This window comes from Rhipicephalus microplus, chromosome 1, assembly GCF_043290135.1.
Source record: "Rhipicephalus microplus isolate Deutch F79 chromosome 1, USDA_Rmic, whole genome shotgun sequence".
NCBI lineage: Eukaryota > Metazoa > Arthropoda > Arachnida > Ixodida > Ixodidae > Rhipicephalus > Rhipicephalus microplus.
Genome location: NC_134700.1, coordinates 114,063,712 through 114,083,171, shown reverse-complemented (window position 1 = coordinate 114,083,171; position 19,460 = coordinate 114,063,712). Strand labels below are relative to the sequence as shown.

Genomic DNA, 19,460 nt, shown 5'->3' with positions numbered 1-19,460 from the left:
GTAACATTGCTCAGAACAGCTGCAATAGTTTCTAGTGCTTTTCTTCTCCAAAGTGTTGTTCTCAGTGTATTTTGTGTAAATAAATGTTTTCCAACTTTCTCCCCATTACATGCACCATATGTGAATCTCCCATTCATAAGTACACACCTGACTACTAGGCGGCGGATCATTAGCACCAACTTTAAGATTTATTGCATGCTTTAAATCATAACTGCCCTTCCCCCCTCCCACCCAAAAAATAAAAACAAATGTGTGATGAGGTACCTCGGTAGTGGCAGAGGCGGCCAAGCGGCTAGCACTGGCATCAAAAGGAACTTCCAGATTAGGCTGCTGTACTTCCGTTCCCGGAGAAATCGTGGGTTGTCGGCCGGTAAATAATAATGCCCTAAACAGTAAACACAAGAAAACGTCAAGCGGCGGATGTCCCGTGTAAACTGCGTGGAAAGAAGTGATCAATCAAATGTTGGGCACGTTTAGAGCGGTCGCGAAAGCCCTCGGCATCGAAAGTCCCCGCGTCATAAAAGCGACAGGCGCTCACAAACGTGTGTCCAAAACAACTGCGCATTTGGGTATAAACTCAATTGAAAGGTCTGGAATAAAACTTCTGGCTCAACCATTCAGTTCATTTGAATACTTGGGTAGTAGCGCGCGAGAGGCGAGCCGGATATAAACCAATGTGATTGCTCCTGTACTACCCGGTCGTGTTTCATTTCGTTCACCTTCCTCCCCCTATTAGTGGCCCTACAAGAATATAAAGCTCACCTACCGCATAAACATAATCGCCCTTTGGCCGGGCGCAAATACAAACATGTTGTCGAGCAGATCAAGCAGTAGCTGCTCGCATCAAGAGCATGGAGCATAAGCATCGTCTTCCAACACTTGCGAGCTATAGCTCGCAAGTACCGCTTCGAAGCATCGTAAGTATGCATATAATTGGGCTATGAGACAATTATTGACACAATGCGTTATCGCTCGGTGTGAGAACACTTTTAATGCGCTGCTGTTTATAAGGTGGGCCCGCACTTCCAAGTAAACTACGCGTGCGTTCAGAAGTAAACAGCTCTCATTCGTCGTCGACACTGGATCATGTTTCAACTTATTTATCTGGTGGCATTGATGCGTTCAGAGACGTTTAAAAAAAGGTAACAGGAAGAACAGCACGCACATAATCGCGTCGAAACGTCGGCCGCAGTGCGCATACAAGCCCAGCAGTGGCGGCGGCTTGTGGCCCCCATACGACGGGTGGCGCCTCTAGCGACAGATTTTGTCCCTATATCAACCTTCGGGCGGAGTTTCGTGACCAGAAAAGCATTGAAGGACTCTGATAAAAGACTCAACTGTTGTCTGCCTGGCCCTGTGCTTTCTGATGTCGTGCAAGGCATTTAGCAAACCACTGTAACTTTTCACTAGGCTGTCGGCTGGTATGAACTCCGCTTTTTGGTCCGTCATTTTATATGCTTTCAAGGCTACACGGCTGTCAGATAATATGAGGGGCTTTATGCATGAAGAGAAGCAGCATTGGGTTAGGTGCAAGCCTATATTAAGTGGCATAACTTTCTCAATTTCAGTGACACTACTTGCCTTTATAGCGAGTGGTAATAATGCATCCGTACCTGCAGTGCATACGTAAGAATACCTCGTATCGCATAGCACCTGTGAGCAGAATTTCCGTGAATGGGTTTTCGGCGAAAGATGGCATTCGCAGAAACGCAGTGCCTTCACGTATCTCACATATGCTTAAACTCGCCAATGTATTGACAAGAAAAGAAAAATTCGGCAAATATCACGTACCTTGGAATCTATGGTATGCGATGCATGCGGAAGGAACGTGACCGCGTTGCGCCTTTCTACATTGATGACACGTCATGAAATGACGCTAAATATACGTACAAATGTTCCATTTACAGATATGTGTTGAAGAGTAGCAGATGTTTATATACCCAGTTGTTTTCTCTTGCGTAACGATGTAAACTGGAACATGCGTTCGAGTAGTTCAGAGACCTAGCGTAGCACTGTGGTAGAACTGTTGATTACCGCACATAATGCAAGGGCTCAATCCCTGCTGGGACCCTTAAATTTATTTGCAGTTGTCGGGGGTAAACGCTGTTTATGTAGGTTTTTTTTAACACTGGCATTTATTCTGTCTTCGCTGGGTCGACGCTACCGATGTCGGCAATTGCTCAACGTTGACGCGCTAAAAGTGGCCATGTGTGTTCTCGTCGTTCCTGGGTAGATACTAAATGTCAAATAACTTGTGGCACGTACCCGCATACCAGCGCCCTGATGAGACAGATTATTGGGCTAGTTGCTGATTGGGAATCAACATACTTGCACAGCGCAAAACTACGAGTAGTTACGACGTAACTACAGAACAAGAGACAAGGACAGAAAGAGCGCTGAACCAGTGGCTCATACCTGCCCGTGCTTATGTACCACTGTCTGGCGGAAAATGTTTTTTGACGACGTACGCGACGGTATTGTGACAATCTTCATGTCTTTAACAGGGTGTCATATTCGTCAAACTATCTTACCCTCCCATGCTAATTTTGGTTCACGTCTAGTTAAGGAGGTGACCACGAGAGCACCCAAACATACGCGGCTGGTAGATAGATAGATAGAACGCTAGATAGATAGATAGATAGATAGATAGATAGATATATAGATAGATATATAGATAGATAGATAGATAGATAGATAGATATATAGATAGATAGATAGATAGATAGATAGATAGATAGATAGATAGATAGATAGATAGATAGATAGATAGATAGATAGATAGATAGATAGATGCGCTCAAAGTTGCCGAAGTTTGCAAAGAAATGCTTCGCATTTAGAGGCCTAGAATTGCGTCCACATTTTGCATTAGGGATTATGGAAATCCCGGATATATTAGTTCGATCTGGTGTGCAGCATGACCATTTACCTGCGCATGCGCATCGCCTCCAAATCTCTATCCGCTCTCATGCTTTTCCCCGCTCTCGCCTTGCAACGCCGGCGCGAGAAACGTCTGTTAGTGTATGCTTGCTTCCTCCTCTCCTCTAGGCATCCTTCGCCGCGGCGTTTACACACCCACCGCACATGCACGTTCCTTTCTCTGTCGCTCCCCTCTCCTACGCTCCCCCTCTATCACCTTGCAACGGCTAGAGAGAAAGAAACTATTGAAAGCGAAGCATTTCTTAGCGAACTTCAGCAACTTTGAGCGTATCTGTCTATAGCCGCCTACGACATGATGATAATCATGACATGGCAGTCATGTACAGCATCCTTTACCGCCACCTCGTAACGCTGTGCTGATTTTAAAGTGACATATTAACACTTCTTATTCGTGATTTGCATATCATCGATTCCCACTGTGCCAATTTTTTTTAATTTAAAACATTGAGAAATGTCGGGCGGGGCTCTCGGTCCAGAGCTCTGACAGCCGTACCGAGTCCCACGCCCAAGGAACCAGTGCCCGCTGGCCATTCGAGTTATCGTCACGCGGCATGCCCTGGCAGGCTTGCAGGGTTGCAATAGGAGAGGAGTTGTTGGAGAACCTGGCAGGCGGAACCTCACATTTTAGCTTTACGTTGGCATTATCAGTAGAACAGCGTCAACGCCACTGCCAGTGTAAGCGTTAGCGCCCACTGCTTCGCAACTACACATGGTTCCCTTGAGTGGGAGATGTCTAACTTTTTTGTTCTGTTCCTCAGCAGAATTGCAGAGGCGGCTTAGTGAGCTTCGCATTGAACAAAGGATCGAAGACAGCTGTCTACGTGAGTCACCTACCCGGCCGATGTGGCACAACACGCACGTGTGCCAGTCCATAGACCAGGCACGGACGTTCGAATGAGTGATGTGAATGATTCGTGGCTGCAGATCTACGAAGTGAATGCTGATGATGAAGCGAAGGTATGTTTTAAGGTCTATAATGCCGAGGTTGAAGCCACCGACTACTACGCACTACGGACAGATAGACGGACGGACCAACGTACTAATGGACGCACGGACATGCATGAACGGATGGACGCACACATGGACGAACGGACAGACAGACAGATGCATGGACGAATAACGGTTCGCTAAAGCACTTACGCGGAATGAATGCTTTATATAGGGTACCTTATTTCTTGTCATCTTATTCATTGATTGATTTATCCAAAACAACTTGTTACAATATCTCGACAGCTATTGCCGACCGTAAAACTGTGCTCCCTTTTATACCTTCACTGCAAGATAATTCGAAGTGCTGGTTAAAGTTTACTTTAGCAGGCGTGAGCAGTTTGATCAATTCGAATGGGATCATTTGTTGTGCTTACGTATATTTATATACTCAAAGTAAGCGGTCGTATTGTTTGCCAGTGAATTCCTCAGTGTGCCATTTCGAGCGTCTTTGATCAAGCTGTTTTTCTCAGGGAAGCGCGTTGCTACGTCTAAAAGGGCGTTCACCCATGGGTTTTATTGAGTACTTCGTGTGATACAAGGTATTATCTTTAGTGTTTCCTGCAACCTCCTAAAAAGTAGCAATAATGTAGTGTACGTATGCTTGATTGTCACCATTTGATACGCTGAGGCGTAGTTTCGGGGGCAATAAACTGCTAAGAAGTGATTGTGAGAACCGCAGCCGCGGAAGCGCGACAGGTAGGGCAACGAACCTTGCTGACTTTCCCTTTTTGCCGTTTTTGTACATCTAAATGGAAGCATGCCAAACACCACCCCTGATCGTTGCTTTGTTTTACTGTCTGCCGGCTTTCGTTGCTCTTGTCTAAAATACCGGGATAACGCCCTCTGTGAATGTCCCTTCTGGGCAATGCGTCTACTGTTCCATGAAAAGGAACAGCGCGAAGAAGACTGCCACCAATTAGCGCGTATTATATTCTTCAAGAATTATGTAAGCAGAAGAGACGCAGGAAGCTCACGATGACCAATAAAGATTGAGGCCCTCGGCTCGTTATCTCTTACATTGCTTACATTTTAGTTAGTTTCGTCAAATTTATTCTCTATCTTGTTGCGACAATTTTTGAAAGCCACCGTTACGACGAGATGTGCTGGAGAAGATATTGACCACAGAGGGACAAATTTTTTGGCACTTCATACCTCTGTCTAGATCGTATTTAACCAAACAATTTACGGCGGGTGGCTGAAAGTTTAAAAAAATGTTAACGCCAGAGCTATGACGTACACAGGGCGTTAGCATACTATACGCTTGGTGCCGCTGTTTCCAGAATGTTCTATTTTTGCCACAGCAGGCATTTTCCTCCACGGACCTGGTGCCGCTGTTACATTGGGCCTCAGCACCGAATGCGAAAATGTTCATGCCAGTACCGCGGCCAGAAATTGTTTCAGGGAAGTGGGTTAAAGTATACCTTATGTATTTTCGTGGTGCGTTTGTATGTATGCTTGGATATATACGCAAAAAAAACTTTATTATTTCAGAGGGAGAAATCCCGACACTCCCCTCGCGTACACCACTGGCTCACGCAAATGACGTGAAAACTTAGTGCACTTGCAGCTCACTCATTCACATGCTCATATGGACATAGCACATTTGTAAGCACGGCTTGTCTTCCGTAGATCTCACAAGGCGTGATCACGTCCACAACCAAGTTCTCAGCGGAGGCCACGGTGTTACATATAAATTATGGTACTGGCCTAGAACAGGGTTGCCAATGCAAAAAGTTAAATTTAATTAGTTATATTAAAACGGGGAATAATTTCTTCTTCAACAAATAAATTAAACAGAAGTGAACAAAAGGTAGTCATCATAATAAACACCGCTAAACACGCTTCCGAAATTCGGGGCTGATATCAAAATTGTCATACCTGGTGAACGGTCTTTTAAGGTGTTCACAGAAATTGACCCTGTGCGATTCGACCAAAATAATACGAGGTGAAAAGACCCTTCTGGCATATTAGCACTCTGGCTACTTGCTTTTGTGTTGCCTTTCTCAGCCATGGCGAAAAGAAAGAGACCCAGGAGCATGTTTATTCGACGGTGGGCAGTTGACTGACCATGCTGGACTAGAAAAGGAGAGAGCGTATACTGCAACTCCTGCGGGGTAAGTATTGCAAGGATATGCTAAACAATTGGAGGTTTCGTACCATCATAAACTAAAGCATTTCTGCTTGCTTTCCTGCCGTAGACAAAGATCCCCCACAACATCTATGAGAGTTTATTGTGCCTATATATATAACGTTGGGGGCCCTAAATAGAGCTTTTACAACCTGTTTTGGCGCCTAAAGCCCCTTTTTGCGTGTTTAAAAATCCGGCTTCTAACATTACATAAATATCCACAAACCTGAGGAGTCCCAAACTTAAAAGTAGGGCTTCTCATCATCATCATGATCATCAGCCTGACTACGTCCACTGCAGGACAAAGGCCTCTCCCATGTTCCGCCAGTTAACCCGGTCCTGTGCTTGCTGCTGCCAATTTATACCCGCAAACTTCTTAATCTCATCTGACCACCTAATCTCCTGTCTCCCCTTAACCCGCCTGCCTTCTCTGGGAATCCAGTTAATTACACTTAATGACCAGCGGTTATCTTGTCTACGCGCTACTTCCCGGCCCATGTTCATTTCATCTTCTTGACTTCAACTCTGATATCCTTAACTACCGTTTTTCTCTAATCCACTCTGCGCTCGTCTTGTCTATTAAGGTTACACCTACCATTTTTTTCATCGCTCGCTGCGTCGTCCTCAATTTAACCTAAACCCTCTTCGTAAGTCTCCAGATTTCTGCTCAGTAGCTAAGTACCGCCAAGGTACAGCTGTTATATACCTTCCTCTTGAGGGATAGTGGTAATCTACCTGTCATAATTTGAGAGTGCTTGCCAAATGTGCTCCACCCCATTCTTACTCTTCTAGTCACTTCAATCTCGTGGTTCGGCTCCACGGTTATTACCTGCCCTATGTAGACATAGTCTTTTACAACTAGAAGTGCACTATTACCTATCTAGAAGCTTTGCTCTTTTCCAAGGTTGTTGTACATTACTTACGTTTTCTGCAGAATAATTTTAAGACCCACCTTTCTGCTCCCTTTGTCGTACTCTGTAACAATGAGTTGCAATTCGTCCCCTGAGTTATTTAGCAATGCAATGTCATCGGCGAAGCACAGGTTACTAAGGTACTCTCCATTAACTCTTATCCCTAACTGTTCCCCTTCAAGGCTTCTGAAAACCTCCTGTAAGCATGCGGTAAATAGCATTGGGGAGATTTTGTCCCCCTGCCTTACATTCTTCTTGATTGGTATTGTGTTGTTTTCTTCATGAAGCACTATGGTAGCAGTTGATCCCCTGTAGATTTCTTCAAGGATGTTTATATTTACTTCATCAACGTACTGATTACGCAGTGTCTGCATGACGGCTGATATTTTTAATGAATCAAACGCCTTCTCGTAATTTATGAAATCTATGTATAGTGGTTGGTTATATTCTGAGCATTTCTCTATTACCTGATTGATAGTATATTTGTGGTAGATTGTTGAGTAGCCTGTTCGAAATCTTGCTTGTTCCTTTGGTTGAGTGAATTCTAATGTTTTCTTTACTCCATTAGCAATTACCTTTGTAAATTGCTTTTATACTACAGAGAGCAAGCTAATTGGCCTGTAATTCTTCAAGTCCTTGTCATCTGCTTTCTTATGTATTAAGATGATGTTAGCGTTCTTCCAAGACTCTGGTACTCTTCCCGTCAGAAGAAACCTCGTAAACAGGGCGGCTAGTTTTTCTAACAAAATCTGTCCTAGATCTTTCAGCAGATCTGATGTTACCTTATCCTCACCAGCAGCTTTGCCTCTTTGCTGCTCTCCAAAGCTTTTCTGACTTCTTCTATGATTACTGGTGGGGTGTCATCTGGGTTACTGCTAGTTCTTATAGTGTTAAAGTCGTGGTTTTCCCGGCTACTGTACAAACCTCTGTAAAACTCCTCCGCTATTTTAACTATCCTATCCATATTGATAGTTATTTTGCCTTCTTTGTCCCTTACTGCTTCTCGCTCCAACTCAACTCTATGTTTTGTTCTACTAGCAAGGTCGTGCAGGGTGGTACGTGTACAGTGTCAATTGTTATCAAAGGGTCACGGCGACGCGTAGTCTGCCTGCTCCGGCGGCTGCTTCCAGCTCGTTCAAGCAAAAGTGAAAGCACCTAAAGTCTCTTTTCGCGTCATCTCGCGGCGAGCAAACAAAAAAAAAACATTGTTGCTAATATAGAACGGCAAGATTGCAACCCTTTACTCTTCAAGGCGATCACCAGCTCTCGTGTAGTCACCTTGTAGAGGGAGGGGCCGCAATCTTGCCGGTGGTTCCATATCAGCAAAAAATGGTTGTTTTTCTCGCCGCGAGATGACGCAAAAATAGACTGTGGTTGCTCTCCCTCCCGCTTGAATGCGCTGTCAGCAGCCGCCGGAGCGCGCAGGCCACGCGTTCCCATGTTTTCTTTAATAAAAATTAACAGTGTACATTGCAATGATTTTGTAATTTCAAGGCTATTTTGCACTCAGCGCTAGGGGATGAGGCAGGAAGAAGATACCGGAAATAGATCTGTCTCTTTTTGTAAGCGGCATTCAAGCATTATAGCCCCATGTACCTAATATACGGTTGTTTGTTTGTTTTCCCAAAATATATGACAAATACCCACTTTGGTGGATTGGCCGAGAATGCGACGTTGAGACTTTCAAATGTTATCTTAAAAATGTTTGGTTTTAAAAAATAAAGTAATGAGATGACAATAATGCATAACACATTAAATTTAGGTACAAATATTATGCGTTTGAGGTTGTATTTCATGACTGCCATAAAAACTTGATGAAAACAAACTTGAAAAATTTTGTTAGGTTTTACATATTGAAATCACAAAGAATTTTAAATACCAGGTTAAAATGGTACTCGTTGAGTAGTATAATGAAATTACACAGGGCGTGAAAAACATCCCTGTGGCAGTATTTTAAGCCTGAGGCACCGAAGCTTGAAAATGCCCCCGCCTCCCAAAAGGGATTCGTGAGGAAATGCGAATGCATTTCTTGCCCTCTCTCGCCGAGAGAGGTCACCGTTGCCGACAGGCATTTGCCTTCACCGAGTTCTGCCACCGCCTTGAGAGGGGCCCAGCCACTGAAAGGTCGAGAAGGAGGAGCGAGCGGACGAGAGAGTGGGGCACCAGCGTTCTCGGCACAGCCTTGGCGTTTCACAGCGGCGTCACGAGCACACATTTCCGAATGTTCTTGAGGGGCGCCCAGCCAGCGAACGGTAGAGAGTGAGGCGCGATTGGACGGTAGAGTGAGGTGCAGGTAGGAGAGAGAGTGAACGTCAAGAGAAGGAGCGGCGAAGCGCTGCACCTACCCTCTCTTACACTCTCTCGCGCCACATGCTCCAGTTGCTAGGGGCAAGGATAAACGCGCGCGCTCGTGGCTGTTGCTATGAGAGAGGGAGTGTGAGTGGAGAGATAACACCTGTTGGTGCGTGGCCGCAGCCGCGGACGCTGCCACCGGATGCCTGACATAGGCCGACTGAGACACGCATTCGCATTTACAACATTTTCCTCGGATACGGTTAAGCCTGTTTTTTAAAGAAAAGTCACGAGAAGTCGAGTTCCAATGCGAGAGTATTTTAGACACGATAAGAGGTATTGCTCAATATTTTCTACTTCTGTGCAGAATTGGCAGAGGCACGATATCGTAGAGCCCTGTGCAAGTGTGTGTTTAGTGGGGGTAGGGGACACGACATCGAAATCTTGTGATCATCCCTTCTGATTGTCGTCACTGGCTCCACTGCGACTTCCATGGAAATTTGAGGTGCTTATATTTCGTCCACGTGGTTATTGCTTCTATTCGATCTGTGTGAATAGCTAATCTTTTCTATCTGATTGCGATAAAGTATTCTACCACTGGAAGAACCTAATCTATTCAGAGATCTAGCGATTCGTGAGCCGGTCATTTGATTTAATTTGCCTGAGAACGCACATCAGACACTTCGCACGTGCTCCCTGTCATGACCTTGCAGTGTTGCCTTCAGAGGGGCGGCAAGCATTGTTCGCTACAATGATTGTGAAGTACAACGAGAAACTTCCCTCGGGCTTTAACCCTGCATCTAAACCATCGATACCCCTTTGGTGTCATATTCAACCTACAGTGCATCTTAGTGTACCAAGGATCCCGAGAAATCTGAGCTTTCATCGCCCATGCTGAAACAACTGTCTCTTCTTCTTTTGCACGAGAAATATTCAGACAGTGTATATATATATATATATATATATATATATATATATATATATATATATATATATATATATATATATATATATATATATATATATATATATATATATATATATATTGTGAAGAAGAAAGAGCGTCGTTGGCAAGCAACATCGCCACCGCTTGGGTACTGGGTGCTGGGCTTCGCTCGCTCGGCTCGTGCTGAGCTGATCATCGCCGGCATCTGCTTGACCGTTGCTCTTGCACGATCGTGTTTCTTCGTAGGACCACCGTCGCAACAGTCGTCAATAAACCCTTTTTCAATTGGTGGAGGTGCTGACATTCCCCGTCGCCTGAACCTGGGTGCTGCCATTCGCCGTCGCCTGAACCTGGAGCTGCGCAACCGAACGCTACCTCCCATCATGGCTACCAACAACGCGCAACCTGGCTCTTCCACTCCATCCCCCAGCAACCCCGGCGTTCTTCGTTTGCGAGAGCCCAAGGTCTTTAGCGGAGCTGATGAGACCGACGTGGAAGACTGGTTCGCTAACTATGAACTGGTGAGCGCAAACAACAAGTGGGATGACGCGGACAAATTGACTTACGTCATCTTTTATCTCACTGACGTGGCCGAAATGTGGTATAACAACCACAAAAACGACATCACGACGTGGTCTATCTTCAAAACCTTGTTTGCTGACGTTTTTGGCCGACCCGCAGTACGCAAGTCCAGAGCCGAACAACGCTTGCGGACTCGCGCACAAAAGCCAACGGAATCTTTCACCAGCTACATCGAAGACATTATTGGTCTTTGCAACCGTGTGAACACCACCATGCCCGAGTCGGAGAAGATTCAACACATCCTCAAAGGGATAAATGACGGTGCATATCAGCTGCTTCTGGCCCGTAATCCTGCCACCGTTGCGGAACTTGTCACTTTGTGTCAAAGTTTCGACGAGTTGAACAAGCAGCGCGCCCTGACTCGGCCATTTTCCTCACACGCCGACTCGCTCTCCAGTCTCACTTCTGTTCCCGACCACTCACCAACCCTGCAAGAAATTAAAGACTTTGTGCGTGAAGAAGTAGCTCGGCAACTGTCGTTGATTCCCTTCACGCAGCAGCCGCCGTCCTCTCGTCTGCCCTCACCACTCCGCGACGTTATTGCCGAAGAGGTAGCTCAGGCTGTTCCCGTCGCTGCCCACCAGCAGCCTGGGGCCATGCCTGTTGCCCATGCGCCGGCTATGCAGCCCGTGGCCGCGCCTCTCACGTATGCCCAGGTGGTACTTAGCAGACCCCGCCAACAGCAATTGCCACCCATGTCTTCAGTCGCTCCCCACTCCACCCCATTTTCGACACCTTGGGCCGCACCACGAGTCAGCAATTCCTGGCGCACTCGTGACAATCGACCGATCTGCTACGCCTGCGGTACTCCAGGACACGTGGCACGATATTGTCGCCGTCGCTTCCAACCACTCCACGACGCTACTCGGCCGTTACCGTATGACCCACAGCCCATGCACATACCTGCTCCCTATCCCTCACCGCAGTATGGATACACTAACTTTCCTGAGTCTCGGTCACACCAGCCTCGAAGTCACTCTCCCCGCTCCCCATCTCCTCGCAGGCGATCACTGTCCCCAATGCGTCCTAGACCCGCTTCCTCCAACCGGGAAAACTGAACGCCGCAGTTCCAGAGGCAAGAACTGCGCCGTCGTCGAAATGCTCAAGTCCTCGCACTTCACCAGCTAACGTCGTCGCTATATCTGTCGATGGTGTTTCTGCCTTTGCCCTCGTCGACACAGGTGCTGCTGTTTCTGTTATAGCCGCCCAGCTCTGCCGCTCCCTACGCAAGGTGACCACGCCGCTCTCTGGACTATCGCTTCGTACAGCTAGCGCACAACAAGCTCGACCTCTTGGCACCTGTACGGCCCGCATATTCATCCAAGGCTCTATGTACGTTGTCGAGTTCATCGTCCTTTCGGTGTGCTCGCATGACGTTATCCTCGGGTGGGACTTTCTGTCAAATCATCATGCCATCATCGACTGCGCACGCGCTGAAGTTCAATTTTCGCACCTGTGGGACGAACCTTTGCACGAAACCCTTGAGCGGTCGCCAAAACTTGTCGTGCGTGAGGACACTGAAATTCCGCCAGCCTCTCTTGCCGTTGTCCCGGTTTGCTGCGATGACTATAACGATGCTACAGTAATGTTTACACCTTCCGACATTTTCATGAGCCGCAGAGCCGTTTCCTTGCCTTTCGCTACACTCGACGTCACTGCGGGCCGAAGCAATATTTTCGTTCACAACCCCCTTTCTGCACCGCTTACGCTACTTGGCGGCGAATGTCTCGGTCGAGTGGAGTACCTCGATTCCTCTTTATTCCTTAGCATGCCAGACGAATCGTGCAGTAGCGCCTCGACCGAACTTCATGCCCTTTCCCCACTGGAGTGCTCATCGAGTGACACCTTCTCGAGTTCCATCGCCGACACCTTAAGTGCCCATGAACGCGCCGAGCTTCTTAATCTCCTCCAGCACTTCGCGAATTCATTCGACGTATCTCAGCCGCAATTGGGTCGGACTTCCGCAGTGCACCACTACATTGACACCGGTTCGCACCAGCCATTGCGTCAAAGACCGTACCGTGTCTCTGCTGCAGAACGTCACGTCATCAACGACCAGGTCGAAGAGATGCTACGCCGTCGCGTTATTCGACCATCGCACAGTCCTTGGGCATCTCCTGTCGTTCTAGTTCGAAAAAAAGATGGATCGATTCGATTTCGCGTCGACTACCGGCGATTGAACAAGGTGACGCGGAAAGACGTCTATCCATTACCGCGCATAGACGACGCCCTTGACAGCCTACAAGGAGCCGAATTCTTCTCCTCCTTAGACTTACGATCTGGATACTGGCAGGTTCCTATGGCAGAAGCTGATCGCCAGAAAACTGCATTCATTACACCAGATGGCCTGTACGAATTTAACGTAATGCCATTTGGTCTTTGTAATGCTCCTGCCACGTTTGAACGGCTCATGGACAACACACTGCGTGGACTGAAGTGGTCTGTGTGTCTATGCTGCCTCGACGACATTGTCCTTTTCTCTCCCGATTTTCCTACGCATCTGCTTCGGCTCCAACTGGTTCTGACGTGTTTAACCAACGCTGGGCTCCAACTGAACCTTAAAAAGTGCCGCTTCGCCGCGCGAGAGCTGTTCATCTTAGGGCACATCGTCTCCAAGCATGGTGTTCGACCCGACCCTGCAAAACTGCGAGCAGTCGCTGAGTTCCCGAAACCTACTACACTGAAAGAATTACGCAGTTTTGTCGGACTATGTTCGTACTTCCGGCGCTTCGTGCGAAATTTTGAATCGATCATGTCACCACTGACCAACCTCCTACGCGGTGATGCAGACCTTTCATCCTGGTCTTCTGACTGCGACGTCGCGTTTGCCACGCTCCGTAGTCTTCTAACATCCCCTCCAATTCTTCGGCATTTCGACCCAACAGCTGCAACGGAAGTTCACACAGACGCTAGTGGGGTTGGTCTAGGCGCCGTCCTCGCCCAACGCAAGCCGGGCTACTCCGAATACGTCGTCGCTTATGCGAGTCGCACACTTACTAAAGCTGAGGCCAATTACAGCGTCACTGAAAAAGAGTGCTTGGCGCTAGTGTGGGCGCTTCGCAAGTTCCGCCCATATTTGTACGGTCGCCCATTCGACCTGGTAACGGACCACCATGCACTTTGTTGGCTCGCCACATTGAAAGACCCTTCTGGCCGCCTAGCTCGGTGGGCACTGCAAATCCAGGAGTACGACATTCGTGTCATCTATCGCAGTGGACGCAAGCATTCTGACGCCGACGCCCTGTCGCGTTCGCCTTTACCTCCCGACTCGGCCTGCGGAACCATCGGTATCTCCATCGCATCTCTCGACCTCGACTCTTTTACCAGTGAACAACACAAGGACCCGTGGATCGCTTCTCTTTTTAACTGTCTTTCTGGATCGTCAACCCCTGCGGTACCACGATCTCTCCGACGTCAAGCTGCTCATTTCGCCATTCGTGATCGGCTACTACACCGACGCAACTATGCCCCCGAAGGTCGTAAGTGGCTCTTGGTTGTCCCGCGCAGCTTGCGATCACAAATCTGCGCCTCCTTTCACGACGATCCCCAATGTGGTCATGCCGGAGTTTTCAAAACTTACGAACGCATTCGCCATCGCTTCTACTGGCGCGGAATGTACAATTTCGTTCGAAAATTCGTTATGGGCTGTCCTGACTGTCAACGTCGCAAATCACCACCTTTCCACTCGTCCGGTGCGCTTCAACTGCTTCCGTGCCCTGCCAAACCTTTCGATCGGATCGGAATTGATCTCTATGGCCCTTTACCGACAACATCAGATGAAAATCGGTGGATTATAGTCGCTGTGGACCATTTAACACGCTACGCTGAGACCGCCGCCCTTCCAAGTGCCACTGCGCGGGACGTAGCATCCTTCATCCTTCATCGCTTCATATTACGACATGGTGCACCTCGAGAACTACTAAGCGATCGAGGTCGAGCCTTCCTATCAGAAGTCGTCACGTCTCTGCTTTCTGAATGCCATGTTGTTCATCGCAAGACCACGGCATACCACCCGCAGACTAACGGGCTCACGGAAAGATTTAACCGCACCCTTGGCGATATGCTCGCCATGTATGTGACATCCGATCATACTAACTGGGATCGCATTCTTCCATTCATTACGTTCGCATATAACACCACGGCACAGTCTACCACTGTATTTTCACCTTTCTTTCTTCTTTATGGACGCGAACCATCCCACACCATCGATACTCTCCTTCCATACCGTCCTGACGCATCCGAATGCCCATCTGTGTCCGAAGCTGCCCAAAATGCGTAAGAGTGCCGTGAACTCGCACGCATCTTTACGTCTCGAGAACAACAGCGCCAGAAAGAAAACAACGTCGACTCTTCCCAAAGCCCCAGCTATTCCCCGCGATCACTTGTATGGCTGGCTGTTCCTTACCAAACCCCCGGCATTTCCTCAAAACTCGTTCCAAAGTACGAGGGCCCATACCGCGTTTTGGAGCAAACCTCGCCGGTGAATTTTCTCATCGAGCCACTTTCCCCATCTGACGACATGCGCCGGCGTGGACGTGACATCGTCCACGTCGCCCGCCTTAAGCCATATTATAGCCCTCTGCCTCCAGACTCTTAGGTCGCCAGGATGGCTCTTTTTCGGCGGGGGCAAATCGTGAAGAAGAAAGAGCGTCGTTGGCAAGCAACATCGCCACCGCTTGGGTACTGGGTGCTGGGCTTCGCTCGCTCGGCTCGTGCTGATCATCGCCGGCATCTGCTTGACCGTTGCTCTTGCACGATCGTGTTTCTTCGTAGGACCACCGTCGCAACAGTCGTCAATAAACCCTTTTTCAATATATATATATATATATATAAATATAAATATATATACCGATGGCTCCACGAACCGCCAGTGTTTGTAGAGGTGTTCCCATCAGCTTTAGGACTGACCACTTCACAGCATCTACAGCAGCGGAACTAACTGCTTTGCGCTCTGCAATCGGGAACCACCGCATGAATGCTCAATTTTCAGCGACTCAAGGGCTGCCCTACAATCTGTGCTCTCAGCACTGCATCGTGGGCCGTACGAACAGCTTGTTTTCGAAATTCGATGCCTTCTCCACACTTCGCATGAGGAAGGGCATCATGTGACATTTCAGTGGCTGCCAAGTGACTGCGGCGTCATAGGGAACGAACATGCTGATACTGCCACGCGGGCAGCTCTTGAAGGAACACGAGAAAAAGCAATACTACTTTCGCGGACCAATGCTGCCAGTAATCTTCGGCGACTTGCGCGTGAAATCTCGTTTTCACTATGGTGCTCACCAAGCAACGAGACGAATCGTCAACGCCACCTCTCTTCTTTGACGGCTCTCCGCATGCCCACTGGTCTCGACCGAAGAGAAGCCACCCTTCTTCATCGCTTATGGCTAAGAGTGGCATTTACAAAATCTTATTTCTTTGTCGTAGGAATGGCCGACAACGGTCTCTGCGATGCCTGCCATTGCGAAGAGACGCTACACTACATCCTGTGCGACTGTCCGTTGTATGGCATCCAGAGACAGTCACTGGCGTCCGTTTTGGCGTGCATCGACAACAGCCAAATGTCCGTGGACACTATTCTGTCAAGTGCCCAAGAAGAGACATTGCAACAGAAGGCGGCAAAAGCTATGTCGAAATTCCTACGCGACACGGACTTGAACAAGCGGCTGTAACAGCAATGTCACACATCGCGAAAGACAAGACTGGGCTATGACTGAGTGTGCGCGTGTGTTCTGCCGAATGTGCTGTGTTTATTTCTCTTCACTCTCGGCTCTCTATCTTTCATCTCCCTCACCCCCCTTCCATTCACAGGGTAGGCAATCGGCTGCCTATAGGCTGGTTAACCTCCCGCCATTCTTTTTCTCCTATTTTCCTTCCTTGGGACACATACAAATTTGGGATCCATACTGAAGCATTGGAGTGCGGCCGCCTCTGTTCTAAAAAAACAACTTTCCTTTCTTTACTATACTGCCAGATGGCACCACATCTCAAGCAGCACTTTCCACTGCTGACCTTGTCTTGCCCCAATCCATACATACCATCCAAAATACGTCCCGACACATACGCACCACAGCGCAGGTTCTGCGTCACTAAAACAGCCACCCTGCACCACATGGTTTGGGATGCCCAAACAATCCACCTCTACAACCCAGAGCCCAGCAGAACACTGTAGGGTGGGAGGGAACTCTGTCCAGCGTGAATCCGAAGACTCAAGAGGCCCTCGTGAGATCAGTGAGGACAGCTGCTCGTGCCAATGAGATCCCGGACTGAAGATCCCACTCACCGACATTGCTTCCTCGGTCGCAAATAAATGCTTTATTGTCTCTCCACTAATAGAAGATCGTATTTTGACGTTATTTGCAGAGAAACACATAGATACGCGACCGCTTGTTTGTCTTTGCCATGGAATTCAGCATGCCGAAAGTGAAAGTGAGAATGGCGAAAGAAACAGCCAGAAGGATGGTAGAAACCCATTTAGTAGCTTTTAATCGTCGGGATGACGGGATATTTGCGCAAGTGGTATGACTTTTTCCAATTTGAGGTATCTCGCCTGCAGAACATGGGCTTGCTGTTTCGGCTTTAATACTTGAGTTCATTTAGTTTGGCGGGCTTACTTGTTGAATTTGTTACTTTGAATGTTTCTTTGTTTTATGAAGTGCCCTTTCATGCACTTTGCCCATTCGACGTTTAACTAATGACATGTCACGGCACGTCTGCATTGACATTAATTTTTGAATTTGAAGGCTGTTTTGCACTCGCCGCTAGGCGCTGAGGCAGGCGGAATAAGACAGAGATAGATCTGTCTCTTCTTCTAAGCTGCATTGAAGCAATGTAGTCTCTTGTACCTATTGTGGGGTAGCAAACAACGCCTAGTAAAACAGCATCTCGGCCTCATGACAGAGAAGAATCATTAAAGAAGAGTGCCTGTTATGCTGGTGTTCTCACCTGTCTTGTCCATGTCGGCAATTCGATCTTCGACGCTCCAGCAGTTGGACTCGATGCGCCTAAAGAAGCGCCCGTCATCGTAGCTGAGCACGGCAGTCTTGTCACTCTCGTGCTTGATCTCAATCCAGCCGCCATATCCATAACGCTGCGCATAATACAAGCGAGAAACAACGTACGTACTTCTCTGAGTGTGTACGCATGCAGAAAAATGCCATGTTGTTTACTGAATGCGTATTTAATGCAGCTACCAAGTTTACTGCTACGACCATCTAAAATGAATGGTATTTGTTCCATTTCAATTTTAAGAATAAACAGGAGAAAAATAACTAAGGTTAACTTGGCACGGGATCTGTTTGCTATCATACTTAGGAGTAACACGGTGAAGGATGAAGAGAAAGGGAAACAGGGAGGAAGGGGCTTGCACTCACTGTAAAAGACTTGCGGATGGCCATCACGGCAGGAACATTTCTATCCAAGCAGTGAGCTAAAGATTACGCGTGTATGACTCTAATGATTAACATAGAATTCGTATGATAGCTGCGATCACTCGCTAGTGTTGTGTAAGTGCGACTAATTCCAATTTATCAACTCTAAAAATGTTTGGAATGTGAATAAGAAGATGCATTTCCATCCAGCAGCAACGACAATGCTTGGCTCGCTCGGCTCGCGCTGCTGATCGCTGCTGTTCCTTTGGGTGGTTCTCCACGCTGCCTCACTACTGACAACTATTCGTAACTTTCAGCGCTTAAAGAGGGCGCTAAGTCGAACTAGCTATCATTTGGGGAATCGTGCAGCCAATACCATATAGCGTGTCCGTCACTTCGAAATGTGTAGTCTTTTCTGTGGCACCCACTGTGCTGTGAAGAATTTTCTTAGGTCATTGAGGCTAGTGGAGACGCTCTAGGTGCCGACCAGTGCGGACGCGCGAAGATCGGCTCCTGCTTTCAAGAATGCTTTCATGTGATATTCACGAATTTGTCGCCGAGTTTTTACTCTCATCGTGTGCCTAAGTTCTTAAGAAATCAGCAGATATCACCTTTGTGCCGGTGAGTGGACTTTTAAACCGTTTTTTGGGACATTTTTACACGGCAACGCCACCGGGGGATTTAGGCCTAACCAAGGAGGCGATTGTCGCCGATGCGCCGGCCCGGCGCCAACGCGACTCAACGCTCTGCGCGTTCCAGTATCTGCAACTGAGAATGGAATACCAAGTAGATGGAGAGGACATCTCTCCAGAGGATTGCACGGAAGAAATGGGTTGGAAGGAAGCCGAAACGAGACGCTCAAGGAATAAGCAAGCCGCGGTTAGCGTTCCTGCTGCCAAGGGTTCGACCGAGGCCGGCGTTGCGGGAGACGCTCGAGCCAGTCGTAGTAGGTATGACACCAAGCATACAATCGTGCGAGCTGGACGCATGCCGCCACTACCTAAGGACTTCAGCAAAATTGTGCTACGACCACGTGGAGGATTAAATATCTCGAGAATTGGCACTGGAGCCGTGGCAGACGCGATAGTACTGGCGGCCGGCGTCAAAGAGGAAGAGGCCATGCAGGACATCATCTGTTCCAACTTGCAGCAGAACATTATGGTGGCAAGCACTCCGGACCAAGACAGAGCTTCAAGATACCTCAAGGTCAAGCAAATTGACATTGGAGGCAAAGTTTTCGAGGTTAGCGCGTACGCCGCGGCACCCCACGACACTTGTAAAGGAGTGATTCGCGGGATCCCCGT

General features: G+C 48.0%; 1 protein-coding gene across 1 annotated transcript in view; it reads right to left on the bottom strand.

Moving 5' to 3' along the window:
* The window catches only part of LOC119178232 (2-amino-3-carboxymuconate-6-semialdehyde decarboxylase), a 128,306-nt gene that overhangs the window by 72,320 nt on the left and 36,526 nt on the right, over nucleotides 1-19,460 (bottom strand). The window contains exon 2 of the mRNA XM_037429425.2: nucleotides 17,732-17,876. Coding sequence (XP_037285322.2) covers nucleotides 17,732-17,876 — 145 coding nt within the window. The remainder of the gene's footprint in view (nucleotides 1-17,731; nucleotides 17,877-19,460) is intronic.